This window comes from Fusarium flagelliforme (genome assembly GCF_020744385.1).
Source record: "Fusarium flagelliforme strain FIESC 12 MPI-CAGE-AA-0113 chromosome Unknown B0J16scaffold_6, whole genome shotgun sequence".
NCBI classification, from domain to species: domain Eukaryota; kingdom Fungi; phylum Ascomycota; class Sordariomycetes; order Hypocreales; family Nectriaceae; genus Fusarium; species Fusarium flagelliforme.
In genome coordinates this window covers 1,519,990-1,539,102 of record NW_025763508.1, presented here as the reverse complement: position 1 = coordinate 1,539,102, position 19,113 = coordinate 1,519,990, and the positions used below count along the sequence as shown (strand labels likewise).

Here is a 19,113-nt window from a genome sequence, read left to right as displayed (position 1 = left end):
GGCCTGACTCACTTTGATATGGGGTGCAGTACTGGTGTGAACTGGGTGCATCTGGCTGGCTGATCATGGAGTTTCAACTTTTATTCAGCATCTATTGCTTCTCAGCATAACCGTTGACCAAGTAATGCTTTAGTGAACTATGTAAACCTCTTTTAATACTAAACAACTATTTGTGAAACAATACATTTCAAATTCTCGACTCAGTCCCAGTTGAAGATTAGAGCAGAAAATAAATGTGTATCACACCCAATTGCCCAAGCCATCTACTAAGGATATCCTCCGTTAGGGTATCAAGAGAATTAGCCACCAAAAGCATAATGTAAGACAATTAAGTTCCATTACTTTATGCCACCTATATTAGACCAGCATCTAGGTTACTGCATTTTGGTATCCCAAGCCTTGGAGGATAATTCTTCTGTTGCCTTCCTGTCACCTACCTGCTCTCGTAGCTTAGATAACCTACAGTCTCACTTGGAGCTGTTGGACTAGCCGGCCACGAAGGAGTAAACTCAACATGTACACTTTATCAGAATCAATCAGAAAAACAAATACAATGAGAGTCCATGTTCAAAATCCTCAATAATAACCGTTCAGCCAATACCAAAGCGTTCATTTCTTATACCTATCAACAGTGCTAACCCCAGAGCCTCAACGCACTAACCCAGACTAAACCCAATCAAGTCGCTCCCTGCCAAAACGACGTAACACTCCAAACCGCCACCAAAGCCAATCCCCCCAAGTCAAGTCCAAGTCCCATCTTCAACATCTTCATGCGCCCGCGCGCAGAGCCAACAACCGAGTAATTGCCCTACTACGTACCTACGAGTATCGACTCCGTCACATGTACGGCGTATAATCTTCCCACCATGTTTTGTCTACGCAGGTAAACAAACACCCACCAAACCAAACCCCCCGAATCTACTCCCCTTAAAACTAACCTTCTGCTTCATAGTTGGCTCCCGCTGCTCTTCATCCCGACAAACGCTTCTCCAGCATTCATCTTCCTCTTCTTCATCTGCACCTACTTCCTCAACCGGCCCTGCGTGTACTGCTCTATCCTGCTGCTCATCCTCTTCTTGACCTCGTGCAACTGGTCCGACCGATGCTTCTTCGATTTCGGGAGCAACTGGTTCCTGCCGCGGCCGGGAACGCCGACTCAGCTACCTGCCGATGAGGAGAGCTTCAACTCGACGGCTTTTGAGATGGTAAACACGACACTTGCTGCGATTGCCAAGTCGGCCAGTGAGGATCTTGAGGCGAGGAGAGCCGAGTGGTCTGGATTAGGGATTGAATGGCTCAGAAATCTTTTGGGCAAGAGAGAGTGGAGGATTGATTGTATGGATATCTACATTCGGCTATAGAAGATAGGCTTGTGAAAACCGAGAGGGGGTAACGTCAATATTGTGGCTCTAATGAGACGTATATTATATGGACACGAATCATCTTGATGATCTGGACAAGATCTGGGCAGGCAGAGGATGCAGCGTTAATACAGGATATTTCACAAATAAATCACAGGGGTCAACAACTCTATAAGCATGATATTTCTATTCTCATCATATTGACTAACAGGCTTCTGATTATGTACCCTTTCATGTATCATTCAAACTATCAATCATCGCAACAGAACCACATGAATACCCGCCATTTTCATCAAAAAGAATGCGTTCTAGGTATATCCTTCGTAGCAACTTACATCAAGGCATGTAAAACGTGGCATCGCTCGCAAATTTCCTAAAGCTCCTCCTCATCCTCATCCTCCTCCAATAGGTCCGCGGCCTGCTCAGGGGCCTCCTCATCAGAGGTCGGAACCTCGGGGGCGGCGGACTCGGAAGGGGACTCATCTTCCAGGTCGCTGAAAGACTCATCAGCAGGCGCAACAGTCTCCTGGGCAGGATCTTCCTCTTCCTTCGCTTCCTCGGCAGACTCTGCCTCTCCAGAAACAATACTGGTTTCTTCAGAAGAAGGCGACTCTTCAATAGACGCCTCTGGCTCGACAGAAGTCTCAGAGTCCGTAGAAACATCATCGGTCTCAGGTGCCACACTCTCATGGGCCTGCTCCTCATCAACATGTTCCTCAACAGCCTCTGCGGCCTGAGTCTCCTCGGAAGGCTTCTCAGATGCGTAAACAGTGGCAGTCTCGACAGCAGTAACTGTCTCCACGACACGAACAATGCGCTCTGAGCAGGAAGGTGCCTCAAGCGAAGGAATAGGGGCGCCATCGGCACCAGTTGAAGAACTTTCGACAGCAGGCTTGGCCTGCTCCTCCTCAGCGCTAGCGTCCTCCTCAGTAGCAGGGGTGTCCTCAACGACGATGCTCTCCTCAGGCTCATCAGCCTGGACAATGCTCTCATCCTCAACAACAGCAGCCACAGAGGCAGCAACATCAACCGCCTGGACAGTTTCCAGGCCCATTGCCTGAGTTACTGTAACAGTAGGAGCCTCCGCATTCCTAATGATTTGGAACGTGTCGGAGTCTTGTTGGGATCCAGGACCACCACGAATGGCAAGGAGTACAATGAGAATGCTCAGCAAGCCGATCAAGATGTTTTTCTTATCTTGCATCACGACACGAGCCGACTCAGCCAAGAGCTCCGGTAGGGATGCGTTCTTCATTGACTTTTGGTGATCCTCGGCGGAGGCGTGCTGAGGTTGTGACTCAAATGATCGTTGGGCATGTGCATGGTGCTTTTCGGAAGCAGGAGCATCGCCATAGATGTCTCTCATACGCTCCTCATCTTGTCTTTGATACTCAGCTTCGTAGTCCTTATCCTCGGGAGCAGCAGAAGGTTCATCGACGTGAGAGGTCTCAGGTGAGCGTCTACCAGTTGATGCTTCTTCGGCCAGACTCCTCTCGCGCTCCTCTTGAAGGTGCTCATCGATGTCCTTTTCGAGCTCATCAAAAGATCGGCTTTGTTCAGCATCGACGGGGTCCTTGGCAGCAGACTCCTTGATAGAATCCTTAGTAACGTCGGCTGCGTGACTCTCATCGTGATGTGACTGATCGTAAGTCGACTTATCATGAACAGACTCTGCGTGCTTAGAAGCGTCGTGGTCCAGATGTGACACGCCTTCGTTCATGCTGAGGTCCTCAATAGGGCCGTGAGACTCTCCTCGTCTTGTCGACACACGTCCTCGCTCCCTCGACTCGAATTCCCTGCGCTCCTCCTCCAACCTAACATATCTTTCCTCCTCTTCGGCCTCCCTCATAGCCAACTCCCTCTCCTGGTCAGCTTCCAGTTGCACAAGCTCGTGCTGAGATACTGCATCGACAAGAGGCTCAAGCTCGACATCAACTCGCTCCATCTCCTTCCAGCAAGCCTCCCAAGCGCCGCCACGGATTAAACCGTTGCTGGCGTAAACTTTGACACGGAAAATCTTGCCCTGGCCGAGAGACTCGTAGTGGATGTCAGATTTACAAGTCTTGCACCAGTGTGTGGGTTGTGATTGGCGACGGGCTACCCTACGCTTATCAGCTTCTTCCTCGTCTTCCTCCTCATCTTCATCACTCTCCGAGTCAGAATCCTCGATGGTCATCATATTGGAGGGACCAAGGTAATGACCGCATTCCAGAATACGAGCACGGCGCCTCATGGGGAGTTCAAGCGCCTCCAGTAACCGTTCCTCAAGAACCTCATAGTCGTTCTGAGGATGTGGCAGGAGGATGCCACGCTCGACGGTAGTATCTCCCATTCGGTCTTGGAGTGTTCGCCAGGCATCCTTGATAGTCTTGCACTCCTTGCTCAGCTCCTCAGGGTCGGCATTCTCAAGGACTTCACCCCAAGGCCATCGAAGAGGAAGTAATGTAACATGAAGAAGTACAAGAGGCGGTGTAGACCTCTTGAAGCGAGGCGGTGTCCTCTTGGGCGAATATTGCTCTGAGAAGCGAGGAGAACTCATTCTAGATGAGCTTGCGAGAGGTGCCCGTCGACTGGAGCGAGGTGAACCACCGACTGTCGAGCCTGGAGGCGAAGACATTTGCATAGCCTTGACGGAGGCAGGTGAACGGAAGATGGGTCGAGGGTTACCACGAATAGTGGGGATAAAATCCTCATCTTCCCTGTCATACTCAGAGAAACCAGAGATGCCAGAGATACCCGAGACACGGGGGGACCTGGTCATTCGGTTCATAGCGTCGTGGGCCTTGCGGTGATCGCCCTCGGATACAGAACCCACCGAGCTTCGAGGACTTCGGTCACTAAAAACATCGTCTTCGTGCTCATGATGAGAGCTGTTCTCCCCAGCCTCGTCTACACCGCTTTTGACGGAACGAGCCATATGGGCGCCTGATTGACGAGCACTGACAGTTCTGTGGGAGATATAACTGTTGTCTTCTCCTTCAGAGTAGCTGTTTAAAGATTCTCGCTTCTCGTGGTCGTCGATCTGAGAGGCGATATCGCGGGCGACTTCCTGAATAGCTTCGGAGCGAGTTGAGTGTCGACCTTCGGAGTAACTAGATCCAGATGAACCAGAAGACACACGTCGAGATCCAGAGACGTCTGATTCTGTCTCGGAAAAGTGTCGCTCTTCGTTATCTACAATAGATTCCTCGAGCTCGGCTTCGGCAGACTTGGCCTTGTCTTCTTCGACAGGCTCGTCGTTGAGATCCTCAGCGGTGGTGTCTGCGACTGGAATGTCCTCGGTGGAGGTATCTGCCGAAGGGGCGTCCTCAATTGGAGCTTCGGGAGGTGTGTCCTCAGCGGTAGTGACGTCTTCGACAGGGGTAGGAGTCTCGTCGTTCTTATCTTCCGTATCGTCCAATGAAGGTTCTGGGGCCGGGGTCTCGACTTCAGCCTCAGATGTAAGTTCGTCTGCTTCTGCTTGTGGCTTCTCGATTGGTTCGTCGGTTTCTTTTTCCGTGTCGACTTGAGCTTCAACTTCGGATTCTGAGTCGGATGATTCTTCCTCGGACTCTGAAGCCTCGTCGACCGTTGAATCGGCCTCTGGTGCAGCTGGTTCTTCGCTAAGCTTCGCCTCTTCTTTGATCTCTTCCGGTGTTAAAGTAGATTTATCCTCTTCGGTAGCTTCAGTCGTAGATTCGACCTTGGCTTCAGCCGTCGAGTCGTCGTGGTTTGCTGTATCAATATCGGTTTTAATGTCCTTGGCAGGTTCGGTCTCTTGGTTGCTGGTGGTTTCAACTTCCACCTTTGGCTCCTCGGGGGCCTTGTTTTCGTTATCGTCCATAGGATCGCTCAAGCACGATGGATCAACGTGAATCTCGAAATCGAGGTCGTCGGCCCTGATAGTGTTTCGTCTGGGCATCTGACGACGAAGGGGAAAGCGGTCAGTGGGTATGTATGTGTGCCGCGGATTTTGCAGTGACACACACACAAGATAATGGGGAGAGAGGATACAAAAAGGAAAGGGATATGGAAGCGAGGAAGAGGAAGAGGTCAAAGGACGGGATCTTCCTGGAATGGTGCAGATATTAAGGCCCCAATCCCCAGACGTGCTGGGTTGTGTGGCAGCGGATGGTTGGTCGAGGACGCTGGGGCCTTTGTTTACATTCGTTGCTGGGTTGACGACTCTCTGACCGTTGATCTTATACCCCTGGTCGTTTCGTTTAATGGCTCGACGACCAAGATCTGCGAACGGAAGGTACAGTATTTGTATTATATCAATGATAATTCTGTAAGGCTATCTATTCAATGGGTATCGAGTCTATCTGTTCTATTCAATTAATTGTTAGTTCTGTTTGTTGGAATTCTCTCCATTGTACTGTAATAGCTTGTAGCTCTTTATGGACGTTAGTGTGGAATTCAAAGGTGATGTCATCTGATTGGACGGTTCGAGCTACATCAGACGCCAGCGATTAAGATGCCCAGCAACCGAGCGAATCCTTGCTACTGCAAGTCAGTTCTATCACATCACCTCAGACCATGCACCATCATGATCAGAGCACCGAAATATTGTTGAGCTTTCTTGTACGCTTCCCCATGCAACTTTAGGGTAGCTTCTCTCCTAGGGAACGGCCCGTTGGGTCGAGCTTTGTTTCACTTACAACCGCATTCCTCGACAATCGTAAAAAGATATTGTAGCAGTCAGTGGAACCTTGTGTTTCTATGTCTGACGCACAATGATCAAAGTGGCTTGCATACAGAACTTCTTGTCAGTTAAGATTGATATCGATACTCTATCGTACATGCTACATAAAAGGACCAATTACATTTAATTGAAGATTGTGATACAAGACCCTGATGTTAGCTCGTGCCTCACAACCCAGCGACAGCAAAGGCTTCTTACTGCGGACCCCATCAAGGCTCGCAGATATCGTAAAGTACCTAAGGTGAGGAAAGGAAAGGAGAGGAAAGAGCCTCTATTTTAATGTAGCTAATGGTCGAGCTGCTTCCTCCGTAGGGCACACCCGCTGGACTAACGCTCCGATAAAACAATACATGGAATCCCAGGTCACTCTTCCCTAGCACCAATCTGGTAGCGACTTCGGATCTCCCGAGGATCACGGTTTGGATACCAACCCCCATGGCCACATGTATGCTCTCACCATACCCTATTAGACGGCGAATCCGTACCTCCAAAGTCCTTCCACGTCCGTACCATCAGCCCTTCTGAGGTTAGACAAATTGAAAACTCACTAAGACACGCACAGCATGCCCCATCAAACCAAGTTCCAGGACTATCAAAAGCATCCTGTAAACATACAGAGAACTTATAGCTGCAGTTTCGTCCAAACATATTCCGCTGGTGACATTCGCGGTGATGACGAGCCTGGTCCATATCTTCTTTTCGCAACAGAAACTCTATGTATTGTATTGGGTATGTGTACTGATGAGAGCACGATCCGAAGCGCCCCAGGTTCGCCCAAGTTACCCGTTCGCCGGTCTCGTTGGGGAACCTTCGTTGGCTGAACGTCAGGTACCGGCCATCGACAACCTTGGGGCACCACTGGAAGTGGTCCATTTCCCCTGCATGTGGCCGACGGTGCACGTAGAAGAGTGGCACGAATAACGTCTGATATGATCTCATGAGGTCCGTGAGGTGCTCCAATTGCGCGTCGGTCTTATTCTCGAGCTGGCTATACTTGATGCTCAGCTGGACGTGTTTGTGCTCGACCATTAGAGCACCAAGCAGGAAATGTTGTATCCGTGGCCGATTCCATGACCGACTCCCAAGGGCTGGGGGACCATTCGGTATCACTGTTAGATCACTGTCTTGTACCGGCCTGATCCACGGTCTGCTCTCAGCTACCCAGCAGTCAGGTATATCTCGAGCAATCAAGGCAATGAAGTTCAGTCTTTCTTCCCCAGGAAGGCGATGGGAAGTGTTCTCCAATGAGCTGTGCATAGGCAAGCATGTCTGTCCAAGACATATCTGGCTGGCGACAGGAAGGTATCCATAAATCATATTAAGGAGCTCGATGGGGAGCTGTAGAATTCAACAATCAGGTTTCTGCTGCTTCCGTGGATGTTCCAAGTCGACCAGAAGCTTGTGCAAAGAATTTCGTAACCGAGTCATATTGTAGTGATATGAAGTCTGCAAGGCGAAGTCTGCAGACGTAAGACTTGGGAAGATTAGTATGATTCAATATAAATACAATCATAAACGAGGATGACTGGAAGATAGGGTGATCGAACTATATACAGGTAGATACTACCCGATTTGAACTTATAAAAAACCTTGACAAGTCATACGAAAGTAAACCACCAAGCTGACCATGTTACTGCGCACATCGAATATAGAGTTAGGACACAAACGACTGTAAGTTATGACTACACGGGTTCGAAGCAAAAAAAAACAAAAAAAAACATATTTCGTGACCTATCGCAATGAACCGAGCTCGATGGCCGCTGTTCACCATATATCAACATGCCCTCAGAGGAATCAAACATCCCATAACCAGCCATGTTCTACATGCGTTTCTCGAAGAACTTGTATAGCCTTATCATAAGCTCGATGTTTGACTTCTCGCTTGACTATAATATCAGGAACTGAAAAAGTCAGCATCAGTGTAGTCCGAAGTTTAACTTGAACATACCTTCTAGATACCCATGGAACAGCTCTTTCTCAAGCATGATTTCCACCCTCGAAGCTGCATTCGTCGAATCTTCTTCGTTAATACGCTTCGCAAATTCAGTCTGCTCTGCAAACAAAATATCGATGCCAGGGACAACAAGAAGAATGCGATCAGGCAGAGTATTTAAGTTTGCCAGCACAGGGCTTAATCTCGGATCATCGAAATGCTTCACTCGAGCAGGTGCTGCGTATGCATCGAACAGAGGAAGGAAAGGCTTTGCCGGGTCGTTCTTAGGCATGTTATCTGGGTGAGGCTTCTCCCAAGGACTTGGACGTAGATCAATAGCCGCGTAGAAAGTCGTGATGGCCTTAATGGATGTGGGAGAAGGGACTTGGCAGCTTTTCTGTTGAGTGACTGCGAAAGCTAGGTTTCCACCTGCAGAGAAACCGCTTGTAGTCATGAGAGTCGAATCTGCACCCCATTTCTCTTGAGAATTCTCCTGTAGCCATTTGATAATTGCATCAGCATCATCTACTGCCGCAGGAAAGACATGTTCCGGAGCCACTCGGTAATCAACGTCCAGAACTACAGCGCCTGTTTGTTCAGCTACTAGCTGGTCGAAATAAGCGTGACCTTCTGGTATACCACCCATGAACCCGCCGGCGTGGAAATTCACATGTAGTGGTCTCAGAGCGCGACCTTTGCCAACACCAGCAGCCTTGAAAACCAGAGCCCGGATACGTCTATCAGGGGTGATGGGAAGGTATTCGACAGTGTAAGAGCGAAGGAAAAGACAAGGAATCGTTGCAATTGAGTACGTTAGAAATCCAACTGGCTGAAAAACCAAGAGCCTCCATCGCAAGCTCCAAGGAATATCGCGATAGAATATGGCTACGATAGTAGGCCGAAGCCATGTATGGAACTGATATATGATATTCAATAGCATTGTTGAGGTGGGCTGCATATTACGCAGTGCAAGAGTAGGTGGACGAAGATCTATATATGGATTGAAGTCAAGAGGTGAGGCTGAAAGCAAGTAACAAATAGCTGTAAGCGGCCCAACATCACACCGAATACAGAAAGAACCAATTAGAATCTGTTTCACAGAGAACAGAGGAATGACACAGGGATCTGCAACATAGGATATTATCTCTTTGTACCTACCTAGGTAGTTATCTCCAGAAGGCAGCAGCCATTAGTGAGAGTCACTGTAGAATCCGACAACAGCAGTTTGTCTCGGATGATGGCCTAGGAACCCACGTGAGACCGGGCATGCAAGATAACAGTACTGTCAAGTCTGATCTAGGTATATGAAAGCCAAGCCACTTCTCCTTTAATCTATCTGTAACAAGCTGTATGTAATCTAAATCCTGGGCGCCACTCCCGAACCCGTAACCAACACGCATAGCATTCCTTGTAAATGCATCCCTGGGCAATTATGCTTAACCGATCCCTCGGGTCATCTCAGACGAGCAATAATGGACGTCACTTGTAATTGTCTTAGATGCACAGAATGAGCTTGTGTTGATCACTGGTTGGTTCCTCGAGAGTTAGTAGAAAACGGGGTATTACTTGTTTATCATCTGTTTAAATCCCATCGCGAGGCTTCAGCTTCTAACTGCCACAATAAAACCATAGAAAGATATAGCGCTGACCATCTTATGCTCGTATGCTCCGTAGATAGACCTGTATAGCCCTGCCCGATGCATAATGCGAAATACCTTATCCATAAGAGAACGCCTTGCTATGTCACTTTGCCTATATCCCAACGCCATTTTTGCCAAACGATATTGAAAGAAATGTTGATTCAAAAATTGGTTCACGACTCTTCGTCCACTGGCCGAGGGTGCTCTCTAGGTGGATTTTGTTGCTGGTTATTCGACCCTCTCGTGCCCGGACGATGTGTATCAGTTTGGCCCACGAGATGCTCGCTCGGCCCATAGAATCCGTGCATCTCTTCAGTAACACTACTGAGATGACTCTGACCCAAAGAATCACTTCGTATACGTGGGCCAGCGGAATTCCGCTGAGTAACAGGCGGTCGACTTGGGATACTGGCAACGCTGCCGGAAGATCGCCGTCTCTCATCTCGCGGGAACACCACCGATGATGGGGAGCTCGGTAATTCTGGCACATAGGGCGTAGCTTCGAGCTCTGCCGTGGGCTGCGAGCCTACCATTACTCCAGGGGTACCGTCGGATCCCTCAGAAGCATTGCTGTAATTTCGAACATGGGTATATGTTCCGTGTGAGTCTGTACTCGTCCGGTTTCTTGTTGAACCAGTAAATCTTGAAACCTGGCTCATTCTTTGTTGGTCACTCCCTGCTACAGCGGTGAAGTAGTCTTCGCGATTACCCACTGCGTCAAAGCTGGCATGTCTGCTTGTGTTGGGACTCGTCGATACCGCGTGATAACCGTTAGCCCCAGGTGTAGGCTCATTCGAACTATGATCGGTGCTTGCGAAACCAAATGGCGAAGTAGCTGCTGAATCAGGCCCAGGGTTTCTTGGTCGTGGAGGTATTAATGACGGATGAATTAAGGGGTTGGCACTCAGTTCGTCAACCTCTGAATCCGCTGTCTTGAACTCCCTCGTGGGTCTCGATTGAGTGTTAGAGCCATGAGACTCAGATACTTTTGACGTGCCAACTGCAGCAACGACCTTGTTCAAATGACGGATGATGATAAATGCCGCCACCAAAACGATTATCAGAAAGGCCACAGAACCAGCAATGATACCGGCTAGTGCGCCGGTTGATAGGCCTCCCTTGTCGTCATTATCATTGTCCTTGTCAGATGATGATATCGGACTCTCCTTAGGTATTGTAGAAGGAAAGTACTTCAAAACTGCCTGGTCGTTGTTGTCACCCGCGTCTACTGTTGGTAGAGCTGTAGGAGCTGTTGGCGTTTCCACTTCAATGGCTGTCGTTTTGTAAGTTGTTCGCTCCCCTCCTATCGTCGTTGTGATGACCATAGTACTCGTGACAGTTACAGGATCAGAGGAGTAACACTGGTTCACGCCACAAGCCATGCCATTAGGGCAACATCCATAGCTTAGTGACGAAGGGCAGAGATATTGACTGCTCGGGCATCCGTATGTATATGGTGATCCGGATGGTGGGACACAACCATCCGCAGTCTCACATAGGTACCCATCCGGACAGCAACCACCTAATAAATGTGAGCATAGCTCTTCAAACAACTCGAACTCCTAAATACGAACCTCCATAGACCACGTCGCAAATGTGCCAACCGACCTTTGTTCCACATGTCGAAGGACCCCTCGTTGTCGCTTGGCAGCTCTCTTTGGCGCAATCATAGTTCTCGGGACAGCATCCTCCGTTCAGACTTGCGGGACACAACTTCATACTCGTAGCGCATTGTTCTTCGGCTCGTCGATTTAGACCCGCGGCTTGTGTGATTTGCGACTCCTTCTCAATCCTGTGAACTCCATCGTATCTTCTAAAATCGGCCGCTCCGACCTCCAAAGCCAAAAAGGCACCCAGAAGCGTGGCGGCGTATAATCTACACCCCCAGTCCCTCATCTTTTGCGATCATGGAACTGAGGGGAAATGCGATACCGGATCGAGATAATTTCGCAAAGTCGCGAGGCGCCGATCATGAGCTCATGCGAAACGGGTAAATAGCTTCTCAAAGTGGTGGTTGTCGCAAATTCGGCTGTAATTCTGATAGGTACTGATTTACAACAGCCACCGATCGGTTCAAGTTAGGATCGTCGTAAAGCCGAAAGTTCAGTATTCGTCCAACAAAATGAATAAGAATAGGAAAAGAACAGAAAAGGAGAGCAGAGTCAGACAAAACACCGAGATTCCTAATGTCAGCAACGGAGGCCTTAGAGGCTTGTCCTGAGCCGGGGTCAGAAGATGCTACGCCACGAGTGAGCAGTAATTGCTCTAATCGTACCAGACGAGACAACGGCGTCTGTAGGGCTGAGCAAGATGCCCACTGAAACCAGCTGCAAGGGTCGTTCTGGTTGGGTAAAAAGGCTCAGTGCGCTGAGCTGGTGAGATTTAGAGAATTATAGCTCCTCTGGAGGATATTATCATGGGTCCAGCGTGGAGACACCCAAGAGTGAAACGGTGAGAAGGTGAACAACGCAGCGATGATGAGCAACGTTCTACGGATAAGCATAAATGGACACGACACGGGGCTCATTTTCTCATGCGGGAGACAGTTTGAGCTGAAACATAATCGGCGATGCCATAGGACAAAGGCCTCAAAACCATCGATCGGTGACGGAGGTGTCAGAGAGGAGCAGAGTTCGTCATCTTCCTCAGTTGCCCTACCTCAACTCGCAGCTCATGCAGCGCCGCATCTCATAGGATTCGCTGGGGGCAGCGCCCCAAAGGCCCAGAGCGAAGCCCCCAAGCTGCTCTATTTCGAGATCCTCCTAACGAATGCTGTGTCTCTCATTGTATCATTGGCCGAGGGTTGGCTTCCCAGCCTTTCAGTGGCCGACTGGAAACGGAGAATGCATTGTTCGGAACAAAATGGTGCATCCATGTGCATTGGCGTTGCTACCGTGGCACCCATTCAAAGGACTTATTCGTCTGCAAAGGGACAAGGCCACGAATCAAAAGCCGTCCTGGAGTGAGACAACCCTGTCAATAATCGACAGGAAAGCCACATGCGTGTTGCCAAAGCACTGGGGTTTTGGGGGCCGAGAACATCGTGAGCGGAGAGTCGGACAGACTTCAGTAAGCTTTGCGACGAAGAATGTGAACCTTTTGGGTGTGCTGCTTGATGAAGTTGATGGGACTTCGACCGCATGGGGCTTAACCGAGCCGGCGAACGAGCCGAATAGGCGAGTACTGAGCATAGGAAATGGCAAGCAGCGCAGACCTGGAATAGCAGGCTCATCACGGGATCATAGGGCCTTGGGGTATTTCTGACACGATGCGGTCAGTCAGACTGTTTGGGATTTTCCTTGCTGCAAAGCAGACTTAAGACTGTTGATATGATCGTTCTTTCAGCGGTCAAGCTGTTAGCTTTAAGAAGCTTCATCCAGAGCACGACGAGTATAGTTTGAACTAGCAGACTAGCCATCCCTTCGGCTTGACGATCAGATAGACCTTCAGAACTTCATCGCCTAGCATGCTTGGTTATGCCATGCGGACCAGAGAGAACATGAAACTCGAAACCACATGCTTAGGCTGACGAAAATGAACGGCCTAAGACCCGGCCTATACTCGTATAATGTGACTAAAGCATTTCCTTTGTTAAACCATTAGAGGCAGGTTTTCTGACCTTGAGACCGACCGGTTCAGTTGACATTTGACATCGTGAAATGACGGCGCATTTTCCGAAAATAGATCGACCCCTCTGCTGGAACAGATGATGGGACTGGGAAATTCGACTTGTGGGGACGCACTTTTAGAGCCAAAGTTGATTTGAACGATTTCCGAGATGCAGCGGACCTCGGCTCCCTATAGTAACGGATGATGGCAAGCCGTGCCGAAGGAGTTTTCATGAATAGGCCGTCACTATAGCTATACCGGGCTGCTTGCGACCTTAATATTCGGTTAAGAATAAGGTCAGGAAAACAAAGTTCATGTCGGTAAGGGGCATGGTGAACGGAGATGAACTGGTCTGACACCCTCCTAGCCATGCAGGTATAATTGCGAGGACAACTGTTTGAGAGCTGCATTGTCAAGATCAGCCCAGATCGTGCAAGTGTTGGCGTTGCTCCACATGTCAATAATGCTTGTTGGGAGCCAAATTCCCCTAGCTCTGATGCTTATCCACAGATCATGAAATTGACCTCCCAAAACTGCATGGATGTTCGACAGCTGTAGTTCTGTGCAGCCCGTAGCTCCAAGAGCATCTGTGGCCTCCCTTTGTCCTGCCAAGAACCGTTAGGCCTCTCAAGGGTTCTGCAACGTTAGCTGCATGCCGGCGGTTCACCAAGCGCCACAGTCTAGACCAAAGCTTTTCTGGTCTCGTGGTTGAAGATTGATGCTTCACGATCAGTCATTGCAGTTGAAATGTTCTCGATCATGCTCGGTTACTCTTGGTATACCAAAGGCAAAACATTGGGCAGTATACGGATGGACAGTGCGGACTTGAACGCTCAAGACCGTTGCAAAATCGGGTCGCTATTTGTCCCCAATTTTGGAGAACTGCCGATCAATGGACGTAATTAAGGGTCCATGAACTCTATTTTGCCTGACCATCGACTTTGCTGTTCCTGCGCAAGCGAAAAGGTCGAATTCGGCGCAGCAATTCCCATTCGACCCATCCATCGAACCACGCGTGCGCGGGGGCGCTGATCCCTTGTTGTGATCTCCGTGAGGATTCCCATTGTCAAAAAGGGCGAAGATCTCAGACCGATGCAAGCATGCCATGCTAAACGGATGAAGTGGGAAGGGTTGCGGCGTCCGGCAAAGCACGCGGGGGCCCGGACAATGGCTGGTAAATTAGCCAGGTTTTGTGTTTGCCGCGCCTGTTAGAACGAGTTGCCCGTCACCATCTGGAACTCAATCAGCGTAGTGGCAGTTATTGCAAACCCAATTGTACTGGTTTAGCAGTCTGATTACCCCGGATTTTCCAGCTTACCGGGGAAAAAGAATGCCAGGGCCAGGTGCTTGCCGTTGGGAATCCTGTTTGAGGCTGCAGGACCACGAGGAGTTCGAGTTCTAATCCTCAGATGCAGATAGTGAGGGTGTCGTTGATGCCCGTCTCGTCTATTACGTCGATTCTAGAACTCTGCGAGGTGAAGTTTGGGTGGCGTCGGTTGAGGGTCCCCTAAATCTAAGCGGAGGAAAGTCACCTGCTAACTTACGGGGAGCGGGGGACGACTTGAGCAGTTTGTCTCTGAGTCACACTGTGACCGTACTGTCTGAACAGCCACATAATGCCTATCGAACACAGTAAGAGCTGCTCGGCTCCGATTCCCCGGCTTCTTCATCTATCGCAGAAGCTATCAGCGCCGCTGGGGTATCACAAGGATGGGACTCGAAGGTGAGGATGTCAGAATCAGTAAGCAAAAGATGGCCATAACAGAGATGGGTTGCCCAAGGATCATCGGTTCTCATGCTCCTGACTGTCAAGTTTTTACTACCCCAAGGGCCCCTGTACTCCATATGGTCCCATCTGCCATCCCCCGAATTTCTCTCTCTCTCGGCGACTCGGTAGGCAAAAATACTGCATCGTCGAGTCAACTGTAGCGCCCGTAACCCCGCAAGCTAGCAAAAGGTAACGTCCAGAGTTGGGAAAGTGTCTCGGCAAGGGCCAGGGATCCATGAAAGTCGTGGATGCTCAAAGATCACGATGGTGTGTAGTGACAGAATTGGACTGGCAAGGCATGGATGGAATAAGGTAACCTAAGGTCCTTCTGCTGCTGGCAGTGATAGACCGAACCATGACGCCCCGGAGACGCACGAGGCATCAATTTTGGATCCCTTTCCCATCTCTTCTCTTTTCTTTCTCGTTTCCCCCCTCTTGATATTTGGTCTCTGATCTCTGATTATATCGTGATTCTTTTATCTACTTACATCAAATATTGCTATCGAACCCTTCCATCTCCGCAATCAATTTCTCCACCAGATCCTCGGCTTCTTGTGGAATTTATTTCCCCTCTTCCTTCCCCCACACCAACGCAGATCAGGTATTCGACATCAGCAGTGTTTCACTTCTTCTCGACAACTGCTTTCTTGGGGCATATTAATCTTATATCGAGAAACCATTGTGTGTTGGGACCGAGACACGGCTGCAACACCCGTATCACCTTGTCAACAATCTTCTCAAGGCGCATGCAGCATCAGCATTATTTCCGGTAGATGGAAACCGCATGATTAACATTGTGATCATTTGATCATCTATCTATATTCGCCACCATATATAGCTTTCGCGATGTTGCTGTATACCAGACTTGCACCCCCAAAGGTTCCCAAGAAGCGCTCGCGCGCAGGTATGTCTAACTTTTTTATTCTAGAAACGTTCTGTTACGCCCCTTGTCTCGTACCACGAACACCTGGCTGACTTGGATATCTTTCATTGTCGCACAGGATGTAGCTATTGGTAAGTCTAATAAACAGTCTATCCTGGTTTCAACAAATTGACTAACGCCACTTCCTTACAGCAAAGAAAAGGTACACAGCTCCTCAAAAACCTGAAATTGGTAGCATACTGACTTCTCCCTCACAGAAGAAGAAATGTGACGAAATCCGACCTGCATGCGCCCGATGCCAGGAACGTGGCCAGGAGTGCGTGTACGAGCCTGTCCGACCTCGCCAGAGGCGCAAGCGCGAGTCAACTGTCCCATGCTCACCCTTCGACACCAATTCTTCCTCTGGTTCAGATAGGGCAACTCAGTTTTTGGATGCCCAAATCTCGGAATGGAACGACGACGCGCAAGATAAATCAGCTGACGAAGACTCCGACGAAGCTCCCGCCAGTACCGAGGCACCAACACTTAATACGTCCCTCGTCAACCGCAGTGCGAGCAAGCCGAGAGTTCACTCCTTCGATTGGAGCCCTACAGACCTTCCTTTGGTCTCCCCTCTCGATTCGGTCGAGTTTCAATTGCCTCCATTTGATGAACCAAAGTTTGTTGTGCAACATCTCGAAAACGAAGAGGATGATGTTGAGGAGATCGTTCGCCGGGAGTCTTTCTCAATCAACATTCCCACGACGACTTATGCTGGAACGTATGCACCCGCATATGCAACTCCTTCGCCTTCCCTGGCTATGATTGCACCCGTTCCAACGCCATCCCCTCGGCTTGAGTTCTGCTCCCCAATGTTTTCAGAGTTCTCCGAACGCACCAACCGGCGCGCTCTTGTCGACCATTTCTGCAATGTTCTGTCGCATCTCATCGTGTTCCGTGAAGAGAGTGGCAACCCTTTTCAACAACTCGTTCTTCCCTTATGTCACGCAAGCCAGCCAGTGACTAACGCAGTTTATGCCCTGGCAAGTGCTCATCTCGAATATCGTGGAGTTGAGAACGATGAGAAGAGTGTCTATTTCCATAACAAAGCCATTCAAGGTCTCGCAAGGTTAATTCAGAAAGGACCAGGCGCTAATCGAAATGAACTACTGGCTGCTATTATGCTTCTAGTGTATTATGAAGTGGTGAGCGTGGAAAAATACAAACTATCTTGATCTTGTTAATCTGACTTGGTAATAGCTGGTTCAGAAAGGCCGATCTAACATTGTCGATGGCCATCTCAAGGGCGCCATGACTATCATGAGCAATAATGGCACTGCCACCGACCCTACCGGCGTCTTTTTAGAGCGGGTGAGTTTTCTCTTGGATTTCTTTGAACAATATCTAACAGCCCATAGGCATTCCGATTTTATGATGTGATCGCAGCACTATCGTTTGGTACTGCTCCTCTTTCTAGCGCCCCAGGTACCAACTATATGGCTCCATTCCCTCCTCTCGACTCTGGCGGTGCTACATCTCCCCTGAATAGCGTCGACACTCTGCTTGGCATGGCTACTTCTTTATGGCCAATCATTCATCGACTGTCCAATCTTTTGGCTCTCAAAGACCAACTTGACGTTGCAGTTGCGAACGAAGAGGTTTCCAAGGTAGCGGTTCTTAGAACGGAATTTGAAACTTCAGCAACAGCTATCGAAGCCGCACTTGAGGACTGGCACCCTGTGCTCCCCGAGAACTCGATCCTGAACCAGAATCCTGAGGAATTGAGTCCTGAACAATCGACCGAAAGGAGCCGCCTCCAAAGTATTCTCAGCAATGCTTTGTCTTACCGCCACTCAGCGTTCGTCTACCTTTATCGAACTATTTACAGCTACCCACGCAGACACCCACTTGTACAGCGTCATGCGCATATCAGCCTGACTCACTGTGTTGGAACTGTTAGCAATACTGGTCCTATGAGTGCCCTTCTGTGGCCATTGTTTGTCGCCGCTTGCGAGGCCACTACACTTGCTGATCGGGACCTGGCACGCCAGACTTTTATCGCCATCAATCGCAGGCAAGGTATGACAAATATTGATCGAGCATGGACGATCGTTCAAGAAGTCTGGAGAAGGGCGGACAAGGCCGACATGCTGCAACAGCAAGAGGAGGCGATGATGATGGGTGTGAGGAGTGGAGGTGATCTCTGGAGAAGAGTCAGTGCAGATATGGGCGTGACTATCGTTTTTGGGTAGTTTGAAGACGACGTTGGATGATTAAAATGACGACGACGGCAGTGAATTGGCGATACCCGTCCAGCAGTAATAAAAAGCTGGGAATATTTAAGGAGTTGAAAAAGGATGGGAAGCGAAGTGTTAATGCATTTTTCAGGAGGGCTAGGAGGACGACCTGGCGTTAATTTGTTGGGGTTGGTAATTTACAAACTGGTTTTGTGTCTGTCTATCTGAATTTATCTTTGGCTGTCTATCATGTAGGTATGTATGTATGTATACATGAAGCCATGAGGGCCAGGATGCTGTCTTGTCGAGGGAGCATCTGCAATTCATTGTGGATATATCACGATACATAGTTTGGTTTCATCACATTTTGACGCAGTGTCTGTTTAGTGGATCTCGATACGACTCGCCACTGATATTCAACAGATCGAAGGCTCCATTGCCTATAATAGTGATGAGGCAGGCGGTGCATAATGATCTGCATTGGACATGGCATGTCGGTGTTGAACCATGGATTATTGAGGCCAGAGGACTTTCTTAAAGCAGGAAGAGTCATTTGAAACTATTTTGAAGTTCAATTGGCAAGTCATGTCATGATTATAAATGACTCCCCCGCATTTTGATATTAAAGCCTGTTGCTCCGTTTTGCTTGGCTCTTCATCTCCATTCGGCCTGTACAGGGTGGCTGTCCGGATCATGGGATTGACAACTGTCTAGCGCCGTGGGGTAAGCTTGTACAGTAAGCTTCAAAGATGAAACAATCAGATCGCGAATGTTTCTAGTCATTCTCGGCTATAAGGGGATTATTCGGGGTAGGTCAGTATCCGGCGGTGACGTCGTTGTAATCATGTAAGTTGGTTAACGAGCCTATCTTGGGTCAGAAAAGAGGATGACCCAAGAACACCTACCACCTCTAGCAGTGCCAAACCGACAGCCTACATGCGGTTCGGTATTTCATGTGCGAGATGCATCATGTAAAACAGAAAAGCTTTATTATGAGACAAGGATCTTGCAGTTCAGAT

At 49.1% G+C, this 19,113-nt stretch overlaps 6 protein-coding genes across 6 annotated transcripts; 2 read left to right on the top strand and 4 right to left on the bottom strand.

Moving 5' to 3' along the window:
* Nucleotides 1-639: 639 nt before the first annotated feature.
* Nucleotides 640-1,534, top strand: B0J16DRAFT_347093 (bladder cancer-related protein BC10-domain-containing protein). The gene is made up of 2 exons (XM_046128525.1): nucleotides 640-883; nucleotides 953-1,534. Exons 1-2 carry the CDS (start codon nucleotides 867-869, stop codon nucleotides 1,359-1,361), a joined length of 426 nt encoding a protein of 141 aa, XP_045980088.1. The 5' UTR covers nucleotides 640-866; the 3' UTR covers nucleotides 1,362-1,534.
* On the bottom strand, nucleotides 1,535-5,620 carry B0J16DRAFT_347091 (uncharacterized protein). Its single transcript, XM_046128524.1, has one exon. It carries the CDS (start codon nucleotides 5,260-5,262, stop codon nucleotides 1,735-1,737), a length of 3,528 nt encoding a protein of 1,175 aa, XP_045980087.1. The 5' UTR covers nucleotides 5,263-5,620; the 3' UTR covers nucleotides 1,535-1,734.
* Nucleotides 5,621-6,482: 862 nt separating this feature from the next.
* B0J16DRAFT_347090 (uncharacterized protein) lies at nucleotides 6,483-7,347 on the bottom strand. Its single transcript, XM_046128523.1, has one exon. It carries the CDS (start codon nucleotides 7,300-7,302, stop codon nucleotides 6,499-6,501), a length of 804 nt encoding a protein of 267 aa, XP_045980086.1. The 5' UTR covers nucleotides 7,303-7,347; the 3' UTR covers nucleotides 6,483-6,498.
* A 223-nt stretch (nucleotides 7,348-7,570) lies between these two features.
* Nucleotides 7,571-8,967, bottom strand: B0J16DRAFT_172409 (alpha/beta hydrolase fold-domain-containing protein). The gene is made up of 2 exons (XM_046122436.1): nucleotides 7,994-8,967; nucleotides 7,571-7,946 (listed from the first exon to the last, which is right to left on the bottom strand). Exons 1-2 carry the CDS (start codon nucleotides 8,934-8,936, stop codon nucleotides 7,840-7,842), a joined length of 1,050 nt encoding a protein of 349 aa, XP_045980085.1. The 5' UTR covers nucleotides 8,937-8,967; the 3' UTR covers nucleotides 7,571-7,839.
* Nucleotides 8,968-9,584: 617 nt separating this feature from the next.
* On the bottom strand, nucleotides 9,585-11,950 carry B0J16DRAFT_172406 (uncharacterized protein). Its single transcript, XM_046122435.1, has 2 exons — nucleotides 11,193-11,950; nucleotides 9,585-11,140 (listed from the first exon to the last, which is right to left on the bottom strand). The coding sequence occupies exons 1-2, from the start codon at nucleotides 11,512-11,514 to the stop codon at nucleotides 9,792-9,794; spliced, it is 1,671 nt and encodes a 556-aa protein (XP_045980084.1). The 5' UTR covers nucleotides 11,515-11,950; the 3' UTR covers nucleotides 9,585-9,791.
* A 3,891-nt stretch (nucleotides 11,951-15,841) lies between these two features.
* B0J16DRAFT_402855 (fungal-specific transcription factor domain-containing protein) lies at nucleotides 15,842-18,270 on the top strand (the record flags this gene model as incomplete). The annotated part of the gene is made up of 6 exons (XM_046132683.1): nucleotides 15,842-15,899; nucleotides 15,997-16,009; nucleotides 16,071-16,080; nucleotides 16,136-17,062; nucleotides 17,118-17,228; nucleotides 17,276-18,270. The coding sequence occupies 6 exons, from the start codon at nucleotides 15,842-15,844 to the stop codon at nucleotides 18,107-18,109; spliced, it is 1,953 nt and encodes a 650-aa protein (XP_045980083.1). The 3' UTR covers nucleotides 18,110-18,270.
* Nucleotides 18,271-19,113: the final 843 nt, after the last annotated feature.

Coding starts and splice junctions, on each gene's coding strand:
- B0J16DRAFT_347090 (XM_046128523.1), bottom strand. CDS start 7,302: ATGCACAGCTCATTGGAGAACACTTCCCATCGCCTTCCTGGGGAAGAA.
- B0J16DRAFT_172406 (XM_046122435.1), bottom strand. CDS start 11,514: ATGAGGGACTGGGGGTGTAGATTATACGCCGCCACGCTTCTGGGTGCC. Junction 11,141..11,192: donor TTGCGACGTGGTCTATGGAG/GTTCGTATTTAG, acceptor CACATTTATTAG/GTGGTTGCTGTCCGGATGGG.
- B0J16DRAFT_172409 (XM_046122436.1), bottom strand. CDS start 8,936: ATGCAGCCCACCTCAACAATGCTATTGAATATCATATATCAGTTCCAT. Junction 7,947..7,993: donor GTTCCATGGGTATCTAGAAG/GTATGTTCAAGT, acceptor TGACTTTTTCAG/TTCCTGATATTATAGTCAAG.
- B0J16DRAFT_347091 (XM_046128524.1), bottom strand. CDS start 5,262: ATGCCCAGACGAAACACTATCAGGGCCGACGACCTCGATTTCGAGATT.